The following is a 27,540-nucleotide window of genomic DNA, read 5'->3' on the forward strand; positions in this document are numbered from 1 at the left end:
GCTCAAGTGTAAAAGGGTCCTAAAGCAAATTGAAAATTACAACAACCCAATAAAAGCCATTGTTTATACATTATGTCCAAATCATGAGTTGTCCAAAAGTAAACCATTTATCCACATTTCACTATACACGGTAAAATCCCTTTATAGTGAACTTCAAGGGACCTGGTAAAGAAGTTTCCCACAGGATTCATTATATATAATTATCATAATATAAATTATATATATATATATATATATATATATATATATATATATATATATATATATATATATATATATATATATATATATATATATATATATATATATATATATATATATATATATATATATATATATATATATATATAATTATTTTCAGGACCTGGGCACTGAATTTAGTATAGCTTTATCTGCCCACGATCGGCTTCATATTGCTGTGCAGGCGCAGCTGCACTTGTGCAAGCATCGTACAGCTGTGCTTGTATGCAGCACAGAGGGGAGCGTGGTTGTGAACAGTTGTGGGTTCGGGGAGGACATGTGAAGCCTAATTACCTGTACCTAATTACGTGGAGGGCAAATTCCAGATTTTCTTTTACGTTCCTCTGTAAGGGTCACTGCACTCTTAAAAGCGCTAACGTAATTGCAAAACGCTCCGCGATTTTAGAAGTGATTTTTCTGGCGAATCTAAGCATGTGCCTAACGATTTTCTATTTAAAGAAAACCTGAACTGAAAATTAAAAGTCAAAATAAACATACACAAGTCATACTTGCCCCCCATGTAGTCTACTCCTCAATCTCTTTCTCCTCTCCCGCATCCTGTTTGTCCATTGTGATCAAGGGAATTCTCCGTCCTCCATTTTGAAAATGGCCATTACCCCATAACAGCTTTTTGGTCGGCACACTGTTAAACTGTAACATCGCCCACTTGAGCCATAGGGAAACATGGACATCACCTGGCACATCAGTTTTCCTCTCAGCTAGAACTGACAGCAACTAATATATTTCAGTTCTGACAAAATGTTGTCAGAACTGCAAGGGATCGTTGTCAGAAGAAAATGGTGAGCTTATGAGAGGAACTGATGGCAAGGTAACTAATGTTCATTTGAAGTTACCTCATGTGTTTATTTTAAATAATTTTACTCAGTACAGGTTCCCTTTAAATCTAGCGATTTTGGGAGCATTTTAGTGTAGCGACTTTCTATTTTAAATGCAATAGAGCTGCCAGTGTACTTGTTTTGTATAAAAAACGCTCTGAAAATCGCTGTGTTCTAGCGCTTTTCAGAGCGAGTTTCCACTTTCCTATACTTTGAGGCTGTGTCGCCTCAGAAATCAGCAGAAATGCTGTCGGACCTGCGATTAGGGAAATAAATCACATTGCTCTAGTGTGATCCATCCCGTTATAATACATTAGCCAAGCTATTTTTAAAGCGCTAGCATTTTTAAAAGCGCTCTTTGTGTGCACCAGCCCTCTTCGCTGAGTGGCAGAGCTTGTTTGAAATGGGTCCACTTTAAGTCTAGTGTTCTATGCACTATATTATCAATCTTTGTATCACAGATTGGTAATTACATGAATGGATTATAGTTATGTACTTTCCCATAATCCATTCACTCACTGTGTGATTAGGAAGCACATTGTAGTATTGGCATGCATGTATACTGGATTACAGTTACAGAGTTTAGAAACCTGTAGCATTATGTGCCATGTATTCAGATGTGCTTTGAGTTGTCTGCTAATGAGGCTTTCTGAACCACTTACACATTACTTTGCTGGTTTCTGGTTTTCTCTATGGAGTGATTACATGTGGTATCTTCCTGCCTCATTTCCTCTGAACTGTTGCTGCAAAAACAGTCAATATTTACTGATATCACCTTCAGTTTAGCAATGGTTGGTAAAGCTGTGAGGAAACAGCACAACCCACATGACAGCAGCTTGATGGGCCTGCAATGCCTTGTTTTCCTGCCCTGTGTGGAAAACTCACCTCTTCCTGTTAGTATTTCTGTCAGGTGGGAACCCCAGAGATTAACTCAGGGTTGTGACTGTGAGACAATTGCAGTGAAAAGGTCCATACACACGCTAGATTGAAGTCAGCGCACACAAATTAGAGACAGTGCTCAAACATTACCCAGCAAATAGTAACAAGTAGTTTAAATTACTACACACACGCACGTACGTACGTCTTTCAAATACTGTGGGCACAAACGAAAGTGACATCTCGCATGACAGATGCATGCATACTCCGCAACAGTGTTGTTTGACATAGAACACACCACCCAACTGCACAATATCTGCCTACTCTATTCCACTATTTAACACGCTCGCAATCACGCTGCGATTGCATTTCAAATTTATTTCCACTAATGCGATTGAGCTACTATACTCAGTATCAGGAGCACAATCGCATCCAAAATAAGTCAGGAGGACGATTGCACTCAGGATAGAATCACCATGCAATCGGATCGCACTAATGGAAATGGCCCCTGCAGTTTCCATTAGTTTTGCTGTACCCTGCATCCTGCGATCCATTTGCAATTGGAATGAGGGTAGTGGAAAAGGGCCCTAATAGCCGTCTGAGTTGATCCGGCAGTTGGATTGGGCAGGATAGAAGATATGGACCTCTCCTCCTTGTCATTTGGCTACATTTTTTTTATTTAATACTGATTGTTGTCGGATGCGGCAATGTTTGTCATTTGTCGGATGTTTGAAATGACTTGTGCTCAAAGCTTACACACTCTAGATCAGCTGCGGGCTCAAGTCGGCCCTCGGCCACTTTAATGCTGACCTATTGATAGAGGGCCGGCTTCTGCTCCTCTCCCTCCCGCTGTTATTAAAAAATGATGTGCAGAGCAGTATAAGGAAAGTAACTAACCCAATTGCAATCTCCATGGCAACGTCTGCATCATGTGACCTGTCACCATGTATCGCATGACGCTACCGTTGCCATAGAGCTTGCCACTGCATAGTGCAATTACTTCCAATCATTCCCCACCATTCTTCCGTCGGGAGAGTGGCAGTTGGAGAGCTGCAGTAGCAGCGGATTGCATTCTAGAGGAATGCCGTCCCTGCCTAAGAAAATTTTGCCCACCCCTGATCCCGATAAACATAATTTGAAAAGAGCAACAGACTTCGCCGTGTCATATGCCAAATAAAAAATGTAACTAATTGACAACGAGTGACTGGTATTCTGCCCCATCCAACTGGTGGATCAACTCGTACAACTATTTGGCAGATATCGTGCAGCTGACCTCTGTGTACACGTCGTTCAAAGAGCATTGTTCCAGAGCATTCGCGCATGTCGCGTGTAATGTTATTGCAACTTACGCGCAGTATTCGCATTACATAATTACATGGAATTTCGATGTGAGGACAGCATTAAACTTTTTTTGGGGGGTGAGAGGAGTGTCATTTGCGTGACATCGCTTGTTTGTGTGTGCTTTTATCTAGTGTGTGTACAGACCTTGAATTCTCACCGTCTATAGAATGTGTGGCAGTGATAGAATCATTTATGTCGCTGTCAGAACAACAGTCTTATCTGTAGTTAAGATTTCATTTACATGCATGGAGTGATACCAGCATGATGAATGGTGGTGGCTACACTAGATTCTGATCAGGTTTCTGCTAGAAATCTAATCAGTAGCAAGGTATTGATTCCTTCTCCTGAATAGGAATGATCACTTCTTCCAGGGGAAATCCTCTTCAGAGAGGTTTAACTGAACAGCATGTGATCAAATTATCATGTGATCAGTTTTTAAAGCCCATCTAATTGTAAACTGGACAGCAGGGCTAATGTAATATCTGTAGCACTGTCCTGGCTGTCTTATCTCCCTCATCCCAGCAAGTGATGAATTGCAGTTCAGCCACACGCCCTGGCACATTGATTGGCCACACCCCTCTTCCAGAAAGCACTGCATTAGCGGCCAGGAATTGGTGAAGGGAAAAACTATGTGGCGTTGGTGGCCATGTGACGGAGTTAATTGGGGTACTTATGGTTATATTTAAAACTTTATTTTTATGTTTGTCCAGTAGTAAAGGAGAAGGGGAGGCAGCTATCAAATACATTAAACCTAGAGGTAGAGAGAATCTTAATTACTGACGGGGGTGAAAAAAAACAAACCTTAGCTGAACTTGGGTGAAGCCAGTAACTGTGCTCTAGTCTGCTTTAGGGGATCTAGCAGGAAACCTCGTAGGGAAATTCCGTTAACATGATTGGGTGGATGGCACCCTCTCGAATTGCTAGGTTTCCAATAGGTTGTAGTAAACTACACCCACACCATTTGGCCAATCATAATGCTTTGTGTTGTAAGAGGGTACTATGATTGGAGAACTGTGTAGGATTTCTGTTAGGTGCCCTAGCGTAGACTTGCGCTGTTCCACCTATATGTCATCCACTCTGTTTTCTATACCTCTGATGTTAACAGAATCTGTGAAACAGGGCCATGATCCCACCTACATCTAGGCTGTTCTTGCTGGCAATAGGAATTAAATGTGCAGTATTTTACTCTGTGTCTGCTTCCCTTGATGCTTGGCTCCACCTATCCATTGATACCCAGAGCTGACATTAAGGCTATTCTCATTCTGGGGCACCTATGCTAAATGTGAATGTGTTCATAGCTTACTCTAGCAGTAAGTGCATCCAGAATGGGACATGTCTGAGTGAACAAATACAACTTGGATCATTTTGTACATCTCTACATACCTGTTGAGATGCATACAGGCCGTCCCCTACTTACAAACGACTCATGTTACATTACAGAGGTGCGACTTAAAATTTAACTTGCAAACAATCTCCTGGAACCGAATCTGTTTGTAAGAGGGGGACTGCCTGTTATATTGTAAAGTGAGACATGATCACATGATCGTGACTAACCAAATAGACAAGAATAATATGATCACCTAATGTCGTTGTGCAGTTACTTTGTGAATTCTTCTTGAAGAACCAAATTTCCATAATAGAACTGATCATCTGCCATGATGTCTTATTAATGTTTTTGACAGACTTGTGTGCCCTGAAGAAGGGACCTGTGGGTCCCGAAATGTTGCTTAAACCTCTTCATCAATAAAGTTTGTTAAAAATTGAGAAATTGCCAGCCTTGTTGTCAGGCCTGTGGAGTCGATACAAAAATCATCCGACTCTTCAGTTTAAGAAACCACGACTCCGATTCCAGGTACCCAAAATTACTGACTCCTCGACTCTGACTCCTTAGTCTAATTTTTACAAAGGCTATGGATTTGGTTCAAAAATCACCCGACTCAGACTCCTCAGTTTATTGAAACCACAGACTCCAGGGACCCAAAATTACTCTGACTCCACAGCCCTGCTTGTTATGTTTAATGCATGAACTATAGAGGGGAATGCAGTCAAGCACTCTGAAAATTTGGCTTGAGCATTCTAAGTTGAGGTGGCCACACATACAATTTTTTAAAAAAAAATCTGTTCAATTCAAGAATTGCAATACATTTTTATGACTGATTGTAACATTTCAAAAATCTGACCAATGTGTACCACACATATGTTCAATTTTTCCCCAATCATGATAAAAATTATTTGAAACGCTGAGAAAATTTCTAGGGTGTGCATATTAATAAATTGACAATCTAACACACACCATACAATCTTTAGAAAAATTGAATGCAAATTTCCAGCAGTCCGGATCGATAAAAATAATTAAAAAAAAACGGGAAATCTGATCTGATTTTTCAGTCAAATGAAAAAAAAAAGCTTTCGATTTTTTTTTTCCGGGAGATTCGATCATATTTATCAAATTGCTGTAAAATCGGATCATTTTATTGTATCGTGTGTGTGTGTGTGGTCACCTTTACACTTATTGGTGAATACCAAGGGTGTACTGATTGAATTGTTTTGTATGGGGAGGCACAGACGCTCTGCTTCAGAAGATGCTGCAATATGAAGTCATGTGAGCGCAATCCATGCTGTCAGATTGCAAAGGAATGACCAGAATTGGTCAGGAGTTCTGTATGAACCCAGGTTTCCTCTCAAGCAATCATTCCGACCACCTATGAAGCGTTATGGTGGCCATACATGGTACAATAAAAACGTTCGATTATGCCATTTATTCGATCTAAATGATCGAATTGAATGAAAGTTGAAAATATTTTTTTTTCGATCAAGAAATTTGAACGATTATCCCGTTTTTTCGAGAAAAATCAGATCGGACATGCTGGAAAAATCTGTATATTCGATCTAACGGAATAATCGAACTAAATTATCTAATCGAAAAAAAATTAAAAATTGTACCATGTATGGCCACCCTTAGACCTATGGCTTTACATCTTTATTTAGGTGCGGTATCGGTTTTGAAAACAAATGTAGTCACATTATTGTTGAAGTATACAGTGCAATTTCTCATCCTATTTATTTCTGCCTACCTGTATTTCAGCTGTTCAGTAGCTAGCTGCTTTGTTTTTTTTTCTCTTGTTAAGGGATTTGCTGCTTCTGTGGCTCTTGACTTGCATTGTCTGTATGTACATGTTGTATGTAGTGTGCACTGACGCTGCTTGTCTGCTTAGTTCTATACATGGAAAAGAGAGACAAGGTAATTGAGTTGCAGTAGTAAATGTCATAACCTGCACCCCAGACAGTGTGAGACTAATCTCTGAGGAGAGGCAGCTGTCCCTCTGGGCAGCGCAGGGCTGTGTGGAATCTTTCTAGCATGGATCAATATGCTTCTAGGAATGTAGCTCTAAACCAGAAGGTATGATCACTGCGCTTGTCTTAAAGGGAACCTGAACTGAGTAAAATTATTTAAAATAAACACGAGGTAACTTCAAATGAACATTACATAGTTACCTCAACATCAGTTCCTCTCAGAAACTCATTTTCTTTTGACAATGATCCCTTCCAGTTCTGACAACATTTTGTCGGAACTGAAATGCATCAGTTGCTGTCAGTTATTAGTTGCTGTACCCACTTTGAGATTCTTCCGACAAGTGATTAATTCCACGAACTTGCGAGGTGGGAGCGAGTGTGTTATTAGGCAAATTACGCTTTGCGACGTACTGCAATAACGCCCTTCACAGTGGACCGGATCTTTAGAGACTCTGTAACAAAATTTTCAGCCTTATTTCTTCTATAAGTTCCTATACCTGTTCTAATGTGGTCTGTCTTAATGCAGCCTTTCCTAGTTGCACAGTGGTTGTATTATCTCTGTTATATAATCTAATCTTCTTTCCTTTGTCCGCTTTGTTGGCTCAGGCAGGAATGTGCTGCTCTGCTTGTGATAGGAAGAAGCTATACACACCCTCTCCACGCCCCCTCCAGGCTCTGTATGAGTCACAGACTGAGCTTCTCTCAGCCTATTGCATGCTGGTTAGCAGCCATGTTTTTTTTTAAACACTGCCTAAAGCTGGCAATTACAAGCCAGGAACGCAGCAGGGAGTGGCAGAAACTGCACAGAGGGGCCCAGGAGAACATAATGAATAGAACGGTATGCTTTTTTATTGTAAGAATTTTAGAGTACAGATTCTCTTTAAGATCCCTGACGACTCCTGTGCAAAGTGCTGCAATCATTTGTGCGCCCATCGTGTGCCGTGGTGTGTTCCTGTGAGCAGGAAGGTGGATGCGATTTGTGAATATGAGAATTCGTGTTCACCCCACATCTGATGAAACTTGCACTTCTACTAAAATTTTCTAAATTGCGTTCAAGTTTTCGCATGCATGGAAAAACCCTTACATCTTGCAGCATAAATTTGCATGTGAATTCCGATTGGCTTCCATTAGCTGCAGTTAAAAATAAAAGAAGTGTGAAAATTTGCATTGAAATTATGATTTTAAAGTGGACCTGAACTCAGAACCTCCTCTATGCTTTAAAAGCATCTATAAAAGATAAACAACAACATAATAACCTTTAAAGAAAATAAATTCTTTGTTACAGCTGATACAAATCCTGCAATAAATCTGCCTTGTGTCTACTTCCGGCTTTCATAGAAGCAGAAATATTGTTAACATCTTGGCCCATATGCAATTCACTTTTTCTCCTAACTTTTCTCCTGGGTGATAGTACCACACCTTGTCAATAAAATACCCTTTAAACCCACAGCAAGCAAGAAAACATTCACAATAATTTAGGCAGTGTTTTTTTTTTTAACTATTTTTTGGGGTACTTATTTTGACTGCAGCTTGCTGAAAAGTTATTTTAAAGATGAGATGAAAAATGATCTCCTAAGAGAAAACTCAGAAGAAAAGGTGAATTGCATATGGCCCCCTGTGTTTACACATTAGCTGCTCTGCTGTGGCAGAAGAGATTCCTGAGCTGACAGCTGTAAAGCCCAATCTACACGATACGATTCTTTAAACGATTCAGTTATGATTCTATTTACGATTCGATTAAATCCGACATGTCCGATCGCGATTCGAATTGTAAAACAATGGCAAATCGTATTGCATCGAATCGAATCCTGATTGGACATGTCAGATTTAATCAAATCGTAATCGAATCGTACAAAGAATCGTATTGTGTAGATTGGGCTTAAGATCAATTTACAGTGGTGATTAGGCACAGGTGAGGGGTAATTATTCAGGCTAAACTATCAAAATACATATAGGGTGCATTTATTTAGGTTTTCCTTCTGTCCTGTGCAAGAGTTTAGGTCCATTTTAATTTAGAAAGTGTGAACTCTGTCATGCCCCATGTTGGTGTCCCTCCTCCCCTCCCCATAGCAACAGACATATTGCTCTGCCATAGCAGAGCAAGGTGTCTGTAGAGCACTCAATCGCCAATATGTCGCCCAAGTCCTGTTCTCTGTAGGCAAGAACCACTACATGTTTGTGCAGCACTACAGAGCGGGAATATGTAATAAGCACATATGGCAGGGAAACGCTCAGTGAGGCCTAGTGCACACCAGAGCTTTTCGGCTGCAGTTTGCGATCCGCATGCGGGTGCGGATCCGCTTGGGTAATGTATTTCAATGGGCTGGTGCACACCAGAGCGGGAGGCGTTTTGCAGAAACGCATACTCCCGGGCTGCTGCAGATTTTGGATTGCGGAGGCGTTTCTGCCTCAATGTTAAGTATAGGAAAAACGCAAACCGCTCTGAAAAACGGCACTTTAGAGCGGTTTGCCAGGCGTTTTTGTTACAGTGCTGTTCAGTAACAGCTTTACTGTAACAATACATGAAATCTACTTCACCAAAAACTCTTCCCAAAACCGCAAAATGCTAACTGAAACGCTACAGAAAAAGAAGAAAAAGCATTTCAAAATCTGCTAGCATTTTGCGGATCTGCTAGCGTTTTTTGGTGTGCACCGGGCCTGACAGAGTATTCCAAACTTTGACAGACACTGATCATCTAATAAAGCATTGTTTTCAGTGGCATTAGCAGTGTCACTTTTTGTACTGGGCAAACATGAAATAAGCAAGTCTTCCAGCACACCTCAACTAATCTGGTTAATGTTTATCTGGAAGTCTGTTTGGCTGCTCTGCACATGGTCGCTGCCTGTTGTGCTGGCGTTTTCAATCAGCCCAATTGTTGAATTGTTTTCACTTGAAAAGCGTAAAATGAAAACTATTCTCTCTGATTAAATTAATGAATCGAGTGGAATGTTTGGCTTTGCAGGTGTCTATAGTGAATGAGTCACTTTGATGACATAATTTGTGTCAATCACAGCTCCCTGGGATTATGTTCCACACCAGTATGACCTAATCTCTGCTTTTATAGTGATCTCCTAAACAGCAGCATTTAAATAGTATCCATTGTGGTTATTCATACAGCTAATTAATCTAGAGTATGTGTCCCTGCTAGGGGGCATTTGGAGCCTTGCAGAACAGGTGTTGCACAAATGAAGATGACATCAGAGCTGCCTCATTTCTTTCATTCAGGTTTCAGCCCAGGATTCTTGTCTCTGCATGGAGGAATTGACAACATTGTTTTTTCAGCCTGCATAAATCTGGTGGGAAAATCTGAGGCCACTAACAAATATTTACAAAATTAGTTACATAGTTATATGGGTCGAAAAAAGACATATGTCCATCGAGTTCAACCAGAAAATAAAGTACAACACCAGCCAGCTCCCTCACATATCCCTGGTGATCCAGAGGAAGGCAAAAAACTCTTAAGGTGCGTACACACATGCGACTATAGTCGTTTGTAACGATCGTTCCCCGATCTTTACCAACGACGATCGTTACAAAAAACGAACCACCGACTATTAAGGCAAACGACGAACGAGCCAAATCGCTACAAAAGAAAGTTCTGCCTCGGCGGATTTTAACCAACGACGATCGTTTGCAAAAGAAGTACATCGTTGGAAACGATCGTTCGTACTAGGCTTGACATGCGCATTTCACTATTTCTCCATGGAACTTCTCATTTTTATGCGCAGGCGCAATAGTTGCTTTACGTGATGTAACGTTTGTTCTAACGATCAGATCGTTACACACATTTTAAAACTACCTTTACTTAGGTCGTTCTTTCATCAATTAAAAGTTCGTTCGTCGTTCTTAACGAACGATCGTTGTCGCATGTGTGTACGTAGCATTACAAGGCATGGTCCAATTAGCCCCAAAAGGGAAAAAATTCCTTCCCGACTCCAAATGGCAATCGGATAAAATCCCTAGATCAACGCCACCGGGAATTAGCTAGTATAGCCATGGATGTCGTTCAACGCAAGGAAAGCATTTACATGCAGATATATAATTTGTCATAACCACTTCCTGTGGCAATACATTACACATCTTAATCACTCTTACTGTAAAGAACTCTTTCTTAAAGAGAGTCTGAAGCGAGAATAAATCTCGCTTCAGACCTCATATATAGCAGGGGCACGTGTGCCCCTGCTAAACCGCCGCTATCCCGCGGCTTAACGGGGGTCCCTTGACCCCCAAATCCCCCTCCGTGCAGCTTGGAGTTCTTCCTGGTTGGGGCAGGGCTAACCGCCGCAGCCCTGCCCCACGCGCGTCTGTCAGCGCGTATCTCCGCCTCTCTCCCGCCCCTCTCAGTCTTCCTTCACTGAGAGGGGCAGGGGAGAGGCGGCGATGCGCCGCTGATAGACGCGACTGGAGGCAGGGCTGCATGCGTTAGCCCTGCCTCCATGAACGACCAACTTTGCGACCAAGTCTTGCGGGGGTGGGTTTGGGGGTGAAGGGACCCCCGTTTAGCGTCGCGATAGCGGCGGTTTAGCAGGAGCACACATGCCCCTGCTAACTATGAGCTCTGAAGCGAGATTTATTCTCGCTTCAGAGTCTCTTTAAATAAATGGCTGAAATGTTTTTTTTTACTTCATGCACTGATCATGTGCCCATGATTGCCCATGTCCAGGCTTAAGCCTCATATACATGGTACAATTTTCCATCAGATTGACGGATCGATCAGATAATTTCCGACCTGTCCGATCGATTAACTTATCTGTACGTTTTTGGGGATGTGGCTGTAATCCAGAGTGCCCGGAGGAAACCCACACAGACACAGGGTGAACATACAAACTCCATGCAGATAGTGCCCCTTGCTGGGATTTGAACCTGGGACCTAGCGTTGCAAGATTCCCAAAGGATATGTCAGTGACCTTGGGGATCAACCGCACTCTCACTGGATATTAGTACTGTGAATTCTGAGCACCGCCAACAATAATCTAGTCTCTGTATGTGTGCCATATTTCAGCAATTCTCTGTAAGGGCCCTCGCACATTGCAAATCCGATTTGCGGTTCCGATTTGCATTTTTCATAGAATCGAAATTGCATGGCAAAACGGAGCTAGTGTGCAAGGGGCCTGGCTTGCTTTACTGAAAACACATTGCAAAAAGTTGTGAATCAGGATGATAAGCATATTGGTGATTGTTTCCTATTTTTATTTCCATGTTGGCTGTATTAGTCATTTCATCACCTCCATATAACACTGTATCCTGTTTTCTAATGAAGTTTTTATGTAACATTTTTGGCCTAAATCTTGTTATTCTACTCTTTTCTCACATTTTCAGCTATCCTGAGTCTTTTGGGGGCTTTCTTGTCAGCATTCCTACACAATAGGCGTGGAAGGGTGCTTTGAATCATTGTAGTAGTTGGGGTTTAGGCTCTGCCAAGGCTCCTAGCTCTGTGGTTATCAGGCCAGGCCTTGCCCATCTATGTGTGCCTTTTCCTGTTGGCAAGCACTATTGATTGTATGTAAATGCCGTGGAAAGTGTTGGGATTTGGCAGATGAACGTTCTCTGGTTTTGTTATGACCCTCCTGTTTCTAATTCTTATGCCATTCTGTGAAATGGTCTGAGCAGAGACATCTGGACTGACCGATAGCAGAGTGCATTGATTGACTGTAACCCAAATAATCCAAAATCCATTTGCAATTGTCCATTCAGTGCTGTTGCTTATCTGAGGGTAGGTGTAAAGACTTGCTATGTTTTGTTCCTGTTTGCGCTGTTTTGTTTTAATTGGACTATAAAGTGGACCTGAACTCGTGCACAGGACAGAAGGAAAACGCAGAGAAATGCACCCTGTATGTATTTAAGAGTTTAGCCAGTCTAATTTCCCCCTCATCTGTGTCTAATCACAAGTTGTAATTTGATCTCTCCCTGTGTCACATGACTGCCACGGCAGATAAGCTTATTAGAAAGCACAGGATTTTAAAGAAACTCTGACGCCTCCTAAAATACCTGTTTTTACTTGACAAGCCTCTTCAGCATTAATGCCAGTGCTGATCCCTGTGGCTGAACACTCATTTAATACACCGAAATCCCGGGGCAAAAATCCACGATTTTCAAAGTCGTGGATTTTGCTGCCCGGGGGAGGCAGAGCTTTGAGCTATATCTCTGCCTCCATTCGCGTTAATCTGTGCGGATCTCTGCCTTTTCCCGCCCCTCTCAGTGAAAGAAGACTGAGAGGCTGGAGGAGGCGGAGACCAGTGCAGATTGACGCTAGTAGAGGCAGAGCTACTGCACAAAGCTCTGCCTCTACACGGAAGTAGCACAGCAATTTGCCCTGAAGATTTCAGGGGTATTTGAGTGTTCAGCCGCGGGGATGCAGCGTTTCACCACTGGCATTAATGCTGAAGAGGCTTGTCAAGTAAAAACAGGTATTTTAGGAGGCTTCAGTGTCTCTTCAGCAATATGTCTGCTTTCATGAAAGCAGGAAGTAGAAACAGTGCAGATTTATTATAGGATTTGTTATAGCTGTAACAAAGAAATGTTTTTCTTTAAAGGATATTATGCTGTTGTATATCTTTTACAGCAGAGAGGACTTTATGAGTTCAGGTCCACTTTAAGGGCCTTCTAATACTGTAGAGTGCTTTAGTCTAAGGCCCAGTGCACACCAAAACCGCTAGCAGATCCGCAATACGCTAGCGGTTTTGGGAGCTGATTTCAGAGCGATTCTAGGTATGTTTAGAGAGGTTTTCTAAACATACCTAGCGGTTTTGCGTGCGTTTTTGTGTAGCAGATTACACATATTGTTACAGTAAAAGCTGTTACTGAACAGCTACTGTAACAAAAATGCCTGGCAAACCGCTCTGAACTAGCGTTTTTCAGAGCGGTTTGCGTTTTTCCTATACTTTACATTGAGGACGAAACGCTTCCGAAAACCGCAAACGCGCAGCAGGAGGCGCGTTTGCGGCTTGGCAAAAACCGCAAACCGCCGGTGTGCACCATCCCATTGCAATACATTAGACAAGCGTTTTTAGAGCCGGATGCGGCCGGCGGATCGCTCCAAAAACCGCTCGGTGTGCACTGGGCCTAACACTTACTTACCAGGGTTGTGGAGTTGGTATAAAAATCACTCCATAGCCCTGCAGCCTGCAACCTTATTATAAGATGTGTGCTTATGACATGAACATGCTAAGGAAAGGTCATCACAAATACACAAAAACCGCGCTGATAGATATGCTTTTGAGGAGTCGCCCAGGCGACGAAACCGGTCAAGCTAATGCGACCACTTTTTTAGCAAGCTTACAGACATCAGAGGGGCGAGGTGGAGAGCTACTGGAAGCGGACCCAGCCAGCGCAACAAGCCGATCCGGCGGCCTACGATTGGGGTAGAGCCCATTAAAACTCTGTGCCCAACACCAAGCCTCATGTTTGTAAGTGCGCATTTCTTTTAGAATAAACTTGTTTTTACAGTATTACGCTATGAGAGCTCTGTTCATGTTTTAGAAGTGTACATGTTCCTGTACAAGTCTCATTGAGCGGATAAAGTTCCTGAGTGGCAGGGGGCGGCCTGATGACCCCATAAGCGCTGAAGACCCACCTAACAGAGGGTCATACAATAGCGGTGAGTGCCCACTGTGAGGGGTGTGGTGGTGGTGACTACTCGCTGAAGGTGATCAGTGGCGAGAACAGCCTGCAACTTAGGAAAAAGCACTGGATTGTTTATCTATTGGATAAATAGCGTTTTGACTGTTTTTCCCTACAGGATTGCATCTAACAGAGACTTGATTACTGTGAACATTTGTGCGCAGCCTCCGAGCTTGGAATGCTAAGGAAAGGTGCCCATACACTTATCATATTTTCCATTGATATCCGGCAGATTTGATAACTCTGATCAAATCTGCTAGAAATTGATGTCTGATCTTTTGATTTTTGGCTGAAGATATGGCCCGATTTGCAGAGGACGGGAAAATGGCAGTAGCGACATTTGATGACCTGTCGGCAGCAGGGCTTACACTCATCTGGCAACAAATCAGACAAAAACTGTGCTAAAACTGTAATGGGAATTATGGCTACAGAGGCACCCAAATTGTGATAAAAATGGCTTAATTCGCCCACCTGCAATACCTAGAAGCCGAATTACTTATTTCCCCATTTTTCGGCTTTACCCTGCCCCCAAATTTCCCTGCGCCTTTAATTACATTTATGCCCTGGCAAGCAATGTGTGCCTCCACAGATATTCAATAGATTTTTATGCTGAAAACTATTATCTCAGAGTTAATGCTGTTAGGCCCCCGTTCACACTGCACGCGGTTCCAGCCGCGTTTTGGAAACGCGTGCAGGTGGCTGATGTTCACACTGCATGCGTTCCGGACCTGTGCGGTCCGGGAACGCATGCTGCACGCATTTTTTGTAAAAACGCGTGGCTGTCCCATTCACTTTTCAGTGATGGGATCAGCCACGCAACTCACACAAACGCGGATGGCGTGCGTTCGCAAGCGTTGCGTTCCGCATGCGTGGCCATTCGCGTTTGTGATGTGAACAGGGCCTAAATCAGCACTGCGTGTCATACACTCTGAGGACAGGCTCCCTATAAACAGGCCATGTGGGCAGATGTGACGGCTGAGTGAAAAGATCATGTGTATAGGAAGTGCACTGCTCCTGTATTGTCTTTATATTATTATGAGAATGCCAGATAGTGCAGTCAGGTCTGATATAGTAGGACACAGGATATAGGGAGGACTTGTGTCTGATCAATCACAGAGTATAATCCATATCCGGATACATAATTTACTGCCATTAGTAAAAATGCTTTATTGTGTGGAAGGGTGGAGATAATTGCTTCCTGTTCTTTATAGCTGTTATTGTTGCTATTTTGGGTGATCATAATGATCAATTTTAACATTGTAGCCTGGAGGCCATCCTCTTGTGTAACTGTATGCTGAAACTTGGCCGGTAGTGTTGGTGCATTCAGCATATTCAAATTCTGCTGCTGTGATCCTGAATCTTTGTGCATGTGCACTGTGGCTGCCATGCAAAGTACCGCGAGTGCTTGAATTCCTGTTTGCGCCTCTCGTGTGCCGTCGCGTGTTCCTACGTGCAGGTAGATGGATCGGGGAAACTCGTTCGCTGGTAGTCGTCCCTATGAAGTTCCCCAATTCATTGTCAGGTGAGTATTCAGCTTTAGGAAGGTGTCAGTGCTATATAAATACTAAATAAAAAATGCATCTCAAACTGCTCTATTTTAAAAGTCCAGACCTTCGACCTGGTTATGCCCTTTCTCTATGTAGGCCAGTTTTCTTTATTTGGACCCTTGAGCTGGTGTAATGTAGACCTGGGTTCTCTCCACACCACCTGTCCACTGATGTACACCTGTCACTGCAAGAAACAATCTCAAAGTATCCAGTGGTCATGTGACTGCCTCAGTTCTGCATCTGGGGCTGGCAAACTCTGGCTTTGCTGATGCTATTAGCAGAGCAGCAGCAGCAGCAGAAGCTTAGGTTGATTGTTAGTGGGTATATTTCACCTGAGCTTACTTTATAATGAAACTGGAGTAAAACTTTTGCTCACCCACAGGCATTAGTTGACAATCATTGGAAAGAGATGGGCAAGATAGAAGACCTCCCTGTTTCTTGTTCTGACAGGGTTCATAACTGCTGAGGGGGTCGCACTCGGCTGCCTGACTTACAGAATCGCTCCAGGCGTGACAGCCCATACTAATCAATGAGCTTAATCGCATGTAACTTGTAATGCAGCTCCAGCATTAGGAGAAAAAAAATGTACTGCTTGCAGAGTAATATTGCACACCACTTGCGCTTCCCATAGCTGACTGTGGACGATGCATGCGTTAAAAGGGGCTTGCAATCTAGAAAAATTGTATGTGGAAAACCGCGGCTGTTCTCCATGGACGGAAGTGTGAACCCTCCCTATCTCTCCTCTAAGTACCTATTTCTCTGCTTGTGGATTTATGCTGCTGGTATTAAATCAGTACCAGGCAGAGCAATGGAGTCGGAGCAATTTTGGGGGCCTGGAGTCTGTGATTTCATAAACTGAGAATTCAGGAGTCGGTTGATTTTTGTACAAAATCTACAGCCCTGATAAGTGATAGACTAAGGAGTCGGAGCCATTTTGGGCACCTGGAGTCGGTTGTTTCATAAACTGAGGAGTTGGAGTAGGATGATTTTTGTACCGACTTCACAGCCCTGGTACCAGGAATATTCAGCTAAGTGTTTTTGTTGGGAAACCTGTGCAGTGAAATCACATCTGCACAAAGGCTACATGTCTGGAATATTTTGACTTTTAAACAAAACTCATACTTGTGTCCAGGGCCGTGGAGTCGGGGCAATTTTGGGTGCCTGGAGTCGGGAAAAAATACTCCGACTCCTAATGAATTAAAACTGTAATTAAAATAGAAAATATGATAAAATGTTCTATTTCTCAGATAATAGTAGTAGTCATAAATAATTTATACATACAGTAATTAGTTACTTGTTGTGCTGCTTCAATAAAGCAGTCCCCGTATTTTTAAAGTCAGATACACATCAGATTGTGACTGTATATATGATGTGTACACAGGAATCCCTTATATATACTAAATAACGTCTATGCTGTAAGTATAAAGCCTGATGTGTAGCTGTGTCACTAATAGAGATGGTCAATGAGATGGAAATAAGTTTGCGTTGATTCTGATTTCTGCAAATGTACGCACTCTCTTTGCTCATGAAATCAAATAATTTGATATGTTGTTAATATTTGGTTTGATGACTACGAATTAAATGGTACCTGAGAAGGATGAAAAGAAAAGTTCTATACATACCTGGGGCTTCTTCCAGCCCCTTTCAGGCTAATCAGTCCCTCGCTGTCTACCTCCACCACCTGGTTCTTCTGCTATGAGTCCTGGTAATTCAGCCAGTCAGCGCAGTCCGGCTGCATGCCGCTTCCACAGCCAGAAGCGTTCTGCACCTGTGCAATAGTGCTGCGCAGGTGTAGTACGCTCCCAGCAGCGTAGTGTGTGCATGCGCACTACGCCAGACTGGCTTAAGTACCTGGACTCATAGCAGAAGATCCAGGTGGCGGAGGAGGACAGCGAGGGACTGATTAGCCTGAAGGGGGCTGGAGGAAGCCCCAGGTATGTATAAAACTAATTTCATCTGTCTCAGGTTTACTTTGTTACACAGTAGTACTATGCTCTACATATGCACTCTCCACAGAGCTGCAGGGAATCCACCGAGAATGTTGTGCACATTGAACACAGAGGTGTTGTCTGTCACCCATAAACCTGGTTCAGATTGTGCATGAAGAATGTGTAATAGAGGAAGAATCTCCTTATTCCCCTGCTGAGTACCTGCACATCACTCTTACATGTACTCACAGTTACATTGCCTAGGGCCTGATAGATGTTCTTTGTTCCAGTCTGTACCTTTTACAAGTACTCTTACCAAGGACTAGTTTTAGTCTGACTAAAGGGAATAAATATGGCAGTCTCCATATCCTTCTCACTTCAGTTGTCTTTTAAAATTCCTAAGCGTTGGCAGTTGAGACGAATTTCATGTTACATACTTTCAATCAACAAGATTGTAATATGCATATCATATCTGATCACAGCAAAGATTACTAAAATGTTACTGAAATAGCAGTCATGAAGTTGTTTTTATGTGCAGTCCCTGCAGTTCAAGATTTCGGTAATTTACGTAGCTCTAGATTTATTCCATACATTTTACTCTGCAGGTTCTACCTGTAGATACCATTACATGACTGAAAAAAACTGTTTTCAAGCTAATCTCCCTTGGGTCATATCAGGTCTTGGTGAGAATTACAGGTTTGCTGGGTGGCACAAGCTATTCACAGTTCTCTAGCTTTGCAAATCAAGGCCAGTGGAAAAAAAGGATTCAAGGATGTGCTAGAGTTAAATTATACTCTATAGACTGTATTTAAATGCAGACTTCCTTGTTATGCTTGAGTTTTCTCTATTTGACTGTGGGAGCTTTTATGTCACAGGCTTGTGCATTTGCTGTGTAATGAAATGCCTGATTGGTTAGCCTGACAGCTACTGTAGATTATGTCTGATCTATAGATACCGTGTGGAACTATGTCTGACATATAGATGCAGTGTGGTATTATGCCTGATGTATAGATGCAGTGTGGTATTATGCCTGATGTATAGATGCAGTGTGGTAATATGTCTGATGTATAGATGCAGTGTGGTACTATGTCTGATGTATAGAAGCAGCGTGGGACTATGTCTGACATATAGATGCAGTGTGGTATTATTCCTGATGTATAGATGCAGTGTTATACTATGTCTGATGTATAGATGCAGTGTGGTATTATGTCTGATGTATAGATGCAGTGTGGTAATATGTCTGACATATAGATGCAGTGTGGTATTATGTCTGATGTATAGATGCAGTGTGGTAATATGTCTGATGTATAGATACCGTGTGGAACTATGTCTGATGTATAGATGCAGTGTGGTATTATGCCTGATGTATAGATGCAGTGTGGTATTATGCCTGATGTATAGATGCAGTGTGGTACTATGTCTGATGTATAGATGCAGTGTGGAATTATGTCTGATGTATAGAAGCAGCGTGGTTCCTTGTCTGACATATAGATGCAGTGTGGTATTATTCCTGATGTATAGATGCAGTGTGGTAATATGTATGATGTATAGATACAGTGTGGTACTATGTCTGATGTATAGATGCAGTGTGATACTATGCCTGATGTATAGAAGCAGCGTGGTACTATGTCTGACATATAGATGCAGTGTGGTAATATGTATGATGTATAGATGCAGTGTGATACTATGCCTGATGTATAGCTGCAGTGTGGTACTATGTCTGACATATAGATGCAGTGTGGTATTATTCCTGATGTATAGATGCAGTGTGGTACTATGTCTGATGTATAGAAGCAGCGTGGGACTATGTCTGACATATAGATGGTAGTATGGTGGTAATATTCCTGATGTATAGATGCAGTGTGATACTATGCCTGATGTATAGATGCAGTGTGGTAATATGTCTGATGTATAGATGCAGTGTGATACTATGCCTGATGTATAGATGCAGTGTGGTAATATGTCTGATGTATAGATGCAGTGTGATACTATGCCTGATGTATAGATGCAGTGTGATACTATGTCTGATGTATAGACGCAGTGTCTTACTATATATGATGTATAGATGCAGTGTAGTACTATGTCTGATGTATAGAAGCAGTGTAGTACTATGTCTGATGTATAGATGCAGTGTTGTACTATTTCTGATGTATAGATGCAGTGTTATACTATGTCTGATGTATAGATGCAGTGTGATACTATGCCTGATGTATAGATGCAGTGTAGTACTATGCCTGATGTATAGATGCAGTGTGATACTATGCCTGATGTATAGATGCAGTGTGATACTATGCCTGATGTATAGATGCAGTGTAGTACTATGTCTGATGTATAGATGCAGTGTGATACTATGCCTGATGTATAGATGCAGTGTAGTACTATGTCTGATGTATAGATGCAGTGTGATACTATGCCTGATGTATAGATGCAGTGTGATACTATGCCTGATGTATAGATGCAGTGTAGTACTATGCCTGATGTATAGATGCAGTGTAGTACTATGCCTGATGTATAGACGCAGCGTGATGCTATGCCTGATGTATAGATGCGGTGTTATACTATGTCTGATGTATAGATGCAGCTTGGTACTATGCCTGATGTATAGATGCAGTGTGATACTATGCCTGATGTATAGAAGCAGTGTGATACTATGCCTGATGTATAGATGCAGTGTGATACTATGCCTGATGTATAGATGCAGTGTGATACTATGTCTGATGTATAGACGCAGTGTCTTACTATATATGATGTATAGATGCAGTGTAGTACTATGTCTGATGTATAGAAGCAGTGTAGTACTATGTCTGATGTATAGAAGCAGTGTAGTACTATGTCTGATGTATAGAAGCAGTGTAGTACTATGTCTGATGTATAGATGCAGTGTTATACTATGTCTGATGTATAGATGCAGTGTTATACTATGTCTGATGTATAGATGCAGTGTGATACTATGCCTGATGTATAGATGCAGTGTAGTACTATGCCTGATGTATAGACGCAGCGTGATGCTATGCCTGATGTATAGATGCGGTGTTATACTATGTCTGATGTATAGATGCAGTGTGATACTATGCCTGATGTATAGATGCAGTGTGATACTATGCCTGATGTATAGATGCAGTGTGATACTATGCCTGATGTATAGATGCAGTGCTATACTATGGGATTGATGCACAAAGTTGCTGTAATATTGCTGTGGGAAGACAGCGCATCGCAATAGTACCATTACTCCTGGTAGCAGGTTAACGTGATCCACAGTACTTGAGTAACGTGAGCGTTGCTACTGAAACGGCTTTACTAACGGCTGCTCAGTAGCACTCTTGTGAATGGTGTGCACATGGAAGAGGAGCTTAGGAATGGAAAACAGAAGCTGCATATGAGGAGCAGCACATAGAAGAGAGGAGCTGCTGCCCAAGGGGGCAAAGTATAAAAGAGATGGACTGCTATGTTGTTATTCAGTCATGTCCGACTCTGTGACCCCATGTACCATAGCACACCAGGTCCTTCTATCCTTTACTTGGACCTGCTGGTATGTCTTATGTGGAGTTTAGTTTCCTATAAAGAGAAGTGAGTGCTATGCCCTTACCACATAACTTTCCTGGGTGCTGAAGGTTTGGGAAATATGGTTATGTGATTAGTTAATTATATGAGGGAATTTTTTGTTTCCCCATAATGGACAGTACAGGGAGTGGAATATATAACTAACAGATGAATTCTTTGTACAGTTACTGTATTTGTGTAAACAAAGAGATCTGGGGCCTGTGGAAGCATCTGCTGCTTCAGCTGGTTAGTGAGTGCATTTCCTTTAAATTAACTTCCTGCGCTGAAGACCGGCCTCATGCTGTGTCTTTCAGTGGTTTCCTATTATTAAACTAGCTCAAGACTGTTTCAAGATCTTGCAGAGTCACCAGACTTTTCTCATTTGAATGATGTGTAATAATTATACAGGGTCGGTGCAAGTTCAAGAACTTGATGTACAGAACTCCTGTGCTTTGTGACGTTTTGTAAATTAACGTGTGTACCTGACTTACAACACCTGCATGTTAACAGAAGAGCCATACTAATGCCATTCTCTTTGGTCTTTTTCTAAAATCTGCTTATCTGATATATAACAGGAGATGGGAATATTTAGCTGGAGTCTCTCTTGGAGAGGCTGTTGCTGTGGTTTGGGTCATCATTAAGCTGTTTATATGTGAAGTGGGTGGAGCATAGACATGACTCTAAAAGGCAATTGTAGCCCATAGCCGTGGCAGTCTGTGGTGCAGGAAATGGCTTATGAAAGGACTCCCAATTAAGTTCAAGTTCCCAAATTAAGTCTTAGTACACATTTTGCTGTACCCAGCCAGAGGATCAACAGCTGTACCTCACTGGAAGTCCATTACAGGGTCCACTGCACAGTGAGTGGATGCGTGTCTGTCTTACCAGATGAGTGGCAATGTATCCACTGTCCAGAACACCTATGTCTTTTGATCAGTTGCTATCAGCTCTAGGTAATGATCTGGCACTGGTCCTGGTTTGAAGCAAGCCTTAAAGGGTACCTGAACCTAAAAAAAAAAAATGTTTTTAATGCATATCTCAGTAGTGTGAAGCCTCTGGCTAGTGCAAAGACTTCCCTCATCCTCCTCAATGTTGCCTTTCCAGTGCTGGGACCCTTTGAACATGTTGAATATATTCTCGCGGCCGTGCTCACATCCGTGTATGAGCAGGGCCACACTGCACAGGCGCAGGCAAGGCCTGCTCAGTAGCATGAAGACACTCGTGTGTGTGTGTGTGTGTGTGTGTGTGTGTGTGTGTGTGTGTGTGTGTGTGTGGCCTTTCCCTCCTTGCATGAGCAGTTTGTGCTACTGCGCAGGTGCCTGCCCATACTTGTTCCTGCACAGTGCAGCCTTGTTTGTACACAGATGGGAGCGGAGTCACGAAGAAGAGGATGCCAGAAAGCAGTAGAGCAGTCAAGGAGAATTGGGGAAGCCTCTGGATCATCCAGAGCCTTCCCTATGCTCAGGTATCTAACTTTTTTTCTTATGATTACCTCACCAGTTTTTGGTGGGGTGGGAGAGACCTTGTCATCCGGCCTCCTGAATGACCTCGTCTCCTCATTGACCAAAAGAAGTAGAAGATTGTGTATACATTTTCACGAGTTTGTACTGTTTACTGTTTACATTGCTATGTGGGCAATTTTTGTTTTTTTGTTTGCGCGCATGTGTGTGTTTCACAACTAGTTCCATGTTAATTTCTCGCTGGCTTGTGTAGGCTTCATTGGTATGGCAAAAAACTTGACACTTTGCTTTTCTCTTTCCAGGTCCAGATCTGTGGCTGATGGGAAGAGAGTAGCACTGAATGCTTGCTGCGGAGCTCTGGGAAGCACGCTGGGATGTTGCGTCAGAACGGCGGTGGTAACAGGCGTGGTTTGGGATTTTCACGGTTTTCTACCTCAAACTTTTTCACCATCTCAAATTCTTCCACGTGGGGAATGGGGCGGAGCACCAAAAGCAACTCCCTGAGCAGCATCAGCACCAATTCGGATGGCTGTGACAGCTCAGTGGTGGATCCGGACTATATTATGCAGCTGGTGAATGACGTCAGGAGATTTGCGGATGTTCTTCTCTTTCTAAAAGAAGCCTTTGTGTCTCCAGGTGAGTCCCAAGGTCTGGTTTAACTACTTCAGGGGAAAGAATGGTTTGTGCCTGCCTGGAACCTGTCATTTCATCTTTTTGTCAAAAGGCGAATTGTATTTTGAATGTATTCTCTGAATTTTTTTTGGCTGTGAAGATGTATTGGAAACCTTTAACTTAGTTGGCAAGTTGCAGATCATTAAGAAACTTGCTGGAGGTGCGGGATGGCAAGCTGCCCTGCGCAGAGTAGCGTTTGCCACCAGCTAGTTTCTTAATGATCTTCAACTTGCCAACTAAGGTACAGGTTTGCAATAAATTTCCTTACCGCCGCAAGCGCCAATTAATACGCTTCCCAGACAATCACAGCAGGGTGGGGCAGGAGGTGATGTGTACAGGGTGGGTGGACACAGCAAAGGACTGGGCAGGAGGGTGTGTGTGCATGTTTAATAGACACAGCACTTCATCCAATTAGGGCGGGACAGGAAGGGGCTGTGTGCGAGAGAGTACATACATACATACATACATACATACATACATACATACATACATACATACATACATACATACATACATACAGCAGATGGCTTGGAAATGATTATTAGATAGTACTTATCTTATTACTGTAGAATTGTTCTCTTCTGAATCCTAAAATGGTGTGTGGGGTTGGGGATCATTGTGCCACCATCTTGAAATGTAAGGATAGGACATACCTAGTAGGGAGCTGCCAAGCAAGCTACTAGTGGTGTAAGGTATCCTTACATCTAGTGAACCATTGGCTAGTCTGGTGTCAGCTTAGCAGCAGGTGTGGAACCCTCAGTCCCTACTTAATCACTGTACCCTACCAGAGCTTTGATGAGGCCAGCCAAGAAAAAGCAGAGGCAACCATGCTGATAAGCACATGGTCAATAAACACTCCAGGAGCCCTTGGAAGCACTTGTGTCTCTGAGTGCTTCCGAAGATGGGCCACTCCATACTGCATGTGCGTGGGCCCACAGCACGGAGCCGCCCATTTTCGGAAGCACTTTGGTACAAAAGGATTTCCAAAGCCTCCTCAGAAACCACAAACATCCACAGGTGAGGTTATTAGCGTCTCAGCAGAGCTCATTGTGGACTTCCACAAAACATGCACTGTTGGGGTACTGGAAGACTGAGTTGAGAAACCCTGAGGTATGGAACAGGTATGCTGATAGCATCCAAGTCTGACTTTTCTTTGAGGGAAAAAGCAGAGGGCCAGACATAACTCAGTTGTAGTATCTGTGCCACAGGATTCTTGCGCCGCCCAAGGCCCATACACTCTTCTTTTGGAGGCACGGTTACTGACCTGAGGAAGTGGCTATTGCCATGAAACGCGTTGTCAAGTGCAAAATTAAAAACTATTAGAATTTTATCCCGATCTCCACAGTCCTATTTGTCCTGATCACAGCATCCACAAGGTAGGACACGTGCAAGGTTTATGTAGTAGATACACCATATACATAGATATTTATTCTACATCTGGTGCCTCCATTTAGATATAGTCAATCCCCCAAAGCACCATGCATTCGTTAAAAATAGCACACGCTTTTGTAAACATTAAGACTGCGTACTACAGATTGGAAATTCCCACCACCCGTAATGGACACGGCATAAGTTGTAAGTATCGATTTCAACAACTCCTTCAAAAAATAGATCGTAATGTAGGATCCTACTTTAAGAAAAAGTGCTGGCCGGCCTTATGTTTCAAAAATACTTCCACTTCCGGAAGGTAGATACGTCCGTTGTTAGTGGATTTGTCCAATACAATGTATGCCAACAGTCACATTGATATGCACCTCTTTGTAGCCCAATTTCAGAGCAGGCTGCATCTACTATGGGTACCTCTAAACCTTAGCTCTTCTCACGAACTTTCAAGTTGTATACTCAGTCCGATACTGCAGTGCTTCTCTCTCCAGTCAGCTCACGGCGTTGCTTGGCGGCCTGCGTCACTTCCTGCTGGCAAGTCCAGTGTGACGCTCGCTCGCTTTCCCCGCAAGCCCAGAGCGGTCTCTTTGGGTGACGTCACCTTAAAGCAATAGGACCTTTGTTCCAGAAATGGTCGCTTTAGCGCTATTGCGACCAACCAGGTTCCTATACTTCAGAAACAGCTTATCTTCAGGAGAACCTCTACGCGTTTCAGCTAAAAATCGTTAGCCTTCATCATAAAGCGACCATTTCTGGAACAAAGGTCCTATTGCTTTAAGGTGACGTCACCCAAAGAGACCGCTCTGGGCTTGCGGGGAAAGCGAGCGAGCGTCACACTGGACTTGCCAGCAGGAAGTGACGCAGGCCGCCAAGCAACGCCGTGAGCTGACTGGAGAGAGAAGCACTGCAGTATCGGACTGAGTATACAACTTGAAAGTTCGTGAGAAGAGCTAAGGTTTAGAGGTACCCATAGTAGATGCAGCCTGCTCTGAAATTGGGCTACAAAGAGGTGCATATCAATGTGACTGTTGGCATACATTGTATTGGACAAATCCACTAACAACGGACGTATCTACCTTCCGGAAGTGGAAGTATTTTTGAAACATAAGGCCGGCCAGCACTTTTTCTTAAAGTAGGATCCTACATTACGATCTATTTTTTGAAGGAGTTGTTGAAATCGATACTTACAACTTATGCCGTGTCCATTACGGGTGGTGGGAATTTCCAATCTGTAGTACGCAGTCTTAATGTTTACAAAAGCGTGTGCTATTTTTAACGAATGCATGGTGCTTTGGGGGATTGATTGTGGAGTTCGGATGTTTATAGAGTGATCACTTCTGGTACAGAATTTTTATGAAATTTTTTTATGCAAACCTGAAGAAAATCATAGATTAAATTGGTTATTTTTTAACAAATAGCGCATGTCCATTTGTTTATAAATATATATTTTTAATATTTTGAGGGTTCTGGGATCCCCCTTTTTTGGAACGTGCAGCTCAATAGGTATAAACCTTCCCAGCGCCTACTCCCATTGATATCCATTTAGATATAGTACAGGGTAAGCAATCCTCTGAGAAAAACTACCCAATCAGTTTTTCTTCCAGTGGGCCTACACTCTGAGGTAAACCTGTGGGATTCAGAATCTACTTTTATGTCTTCTGTAAAGAAAGATTTACAAGTTCAGTTCCAATTTAGTAAGCAGTAAGTAAATGAGCAATAAGCTCGGGTCTCTTCTCGTGTTATTCCAAAAATAAAGGAGCAAAATGATGGGCTGATTAGTCAGTTTCTTTATAAATGCACGTATAATTTTACAGGAAAACAAATCCCACTTTTAAATCCAATGTTTAATGTAGTACTTGAGTCACTGCTGTCCGTGTAAGGCTGGCTTGTCTTTGATGTTGAAGGGAAACATCTTGGTGTGAAGCTTTTCATGCTTCAGGCTGATACTGGGGCCTGTAGCTCTTTGTGATGGAAATGGCCAGACATGAAGAGAAGGACTTTCTGAGTTTTTGTCTTGGAGATGCCAAATGAGGGGCCTTTATGCTTGAAGCAGCTCTGAAGGGAGACCTTTTTCCTTATTGCTTTTAAGCATGAGAATGTTGTCATTAGCTTAATATTATGTTGTGTTCTTCAGCACGTTAATTACATGTAAGAGCAAGTAAACAGTCTTGTTTGGTAACTTCATTGTTGAACCTGTGCATGATGCAGGCCTAGGCATTAACTGAATGGAATATATTAAAATAATTATGCCTGTATAGGGTTAGTCATAGTTTACTTTGTAGTAGCACAACCTTTGTTTACTTACTCTGTCATGTATTTAAAGAGAAAATGTGTGTATATTAGATGTTTTATATAGCCCAAGTATATTTAATGATGGAATTCCAGACATGTTGTGTTTTTTTTTTTTTTTTTTGTCATAGTTCTTTTTTTTTTCTCCATAATTTATTTTTATTTCTTGTCTTGCTGGTTGGCAGATGCAGCAATATTCTGCTTTCCTGCCTTAGTTGATATCTTGGACAAAGTTATGGCTAGAGAAATCAACATATAAATGACAAAGCCATTACAGGTCATGGAAAGGGAGCATAGCTGTTTTTCTGTATCTGGAAGCTGGGCTTCTGTCATCTCTGGCAGTACACACTGAAGCACTTCTGTCTCCCCGATCCCTTGAGCGAGAGTACAGTGCTGACATCACACAGATGCGTTATTAGCCTCCTTCCTACAGACATGCCTTTTGCTCGGGGAAGGGGCAGAACAGTGTGATCGGGGATCGCTAATAAAGGTCTGGCATGCCTGATCTTTAGCAGT

At 42.4% G+C, this 27,540-nt stretch overlaps 1 protein-coding gene across 1 annotated transcript in view; it reads left to right on the top strand.

The window, feature by feature from the left end:
- The window catches only part of ARHGAP29 (Rho GTPase activating protein 29), a 206,883-nt gene that overhangs the window by 10,105 nt on the left and 169,238 nt on the right, over positions 1–27,540 (top strand). Inside the window, exon 2 of the mRNA XM_068239772.1 lies at positions 22,983–23,316. Within this exon, the coding sequence (XP_068095873.1) occupies positions 23,055–23,316 (262 nt within the window). The 5' untranslated portion in view covers positions 22,983–23,054. The remainder of the gene's footprint in view (positions 1–22,982; positions 23,317–27,540) is intronic.

This window comes from Hyperolius riggenbachi, chromosome 6 (assembly GCF_040937935.1).
Source record: "Hyperolius riggenbachi isolate aHypRig1 chromosome 6, aHypRig1.pri, whole genome shotgun sequence".
Taxonomy (NCBI): domain Eukaryota; kingdom Metazoa; phylum Chordata; class Amphibia; order Anura; family Hyperoliidae; genus Hyperolius; species Hyperolius riggenbachi.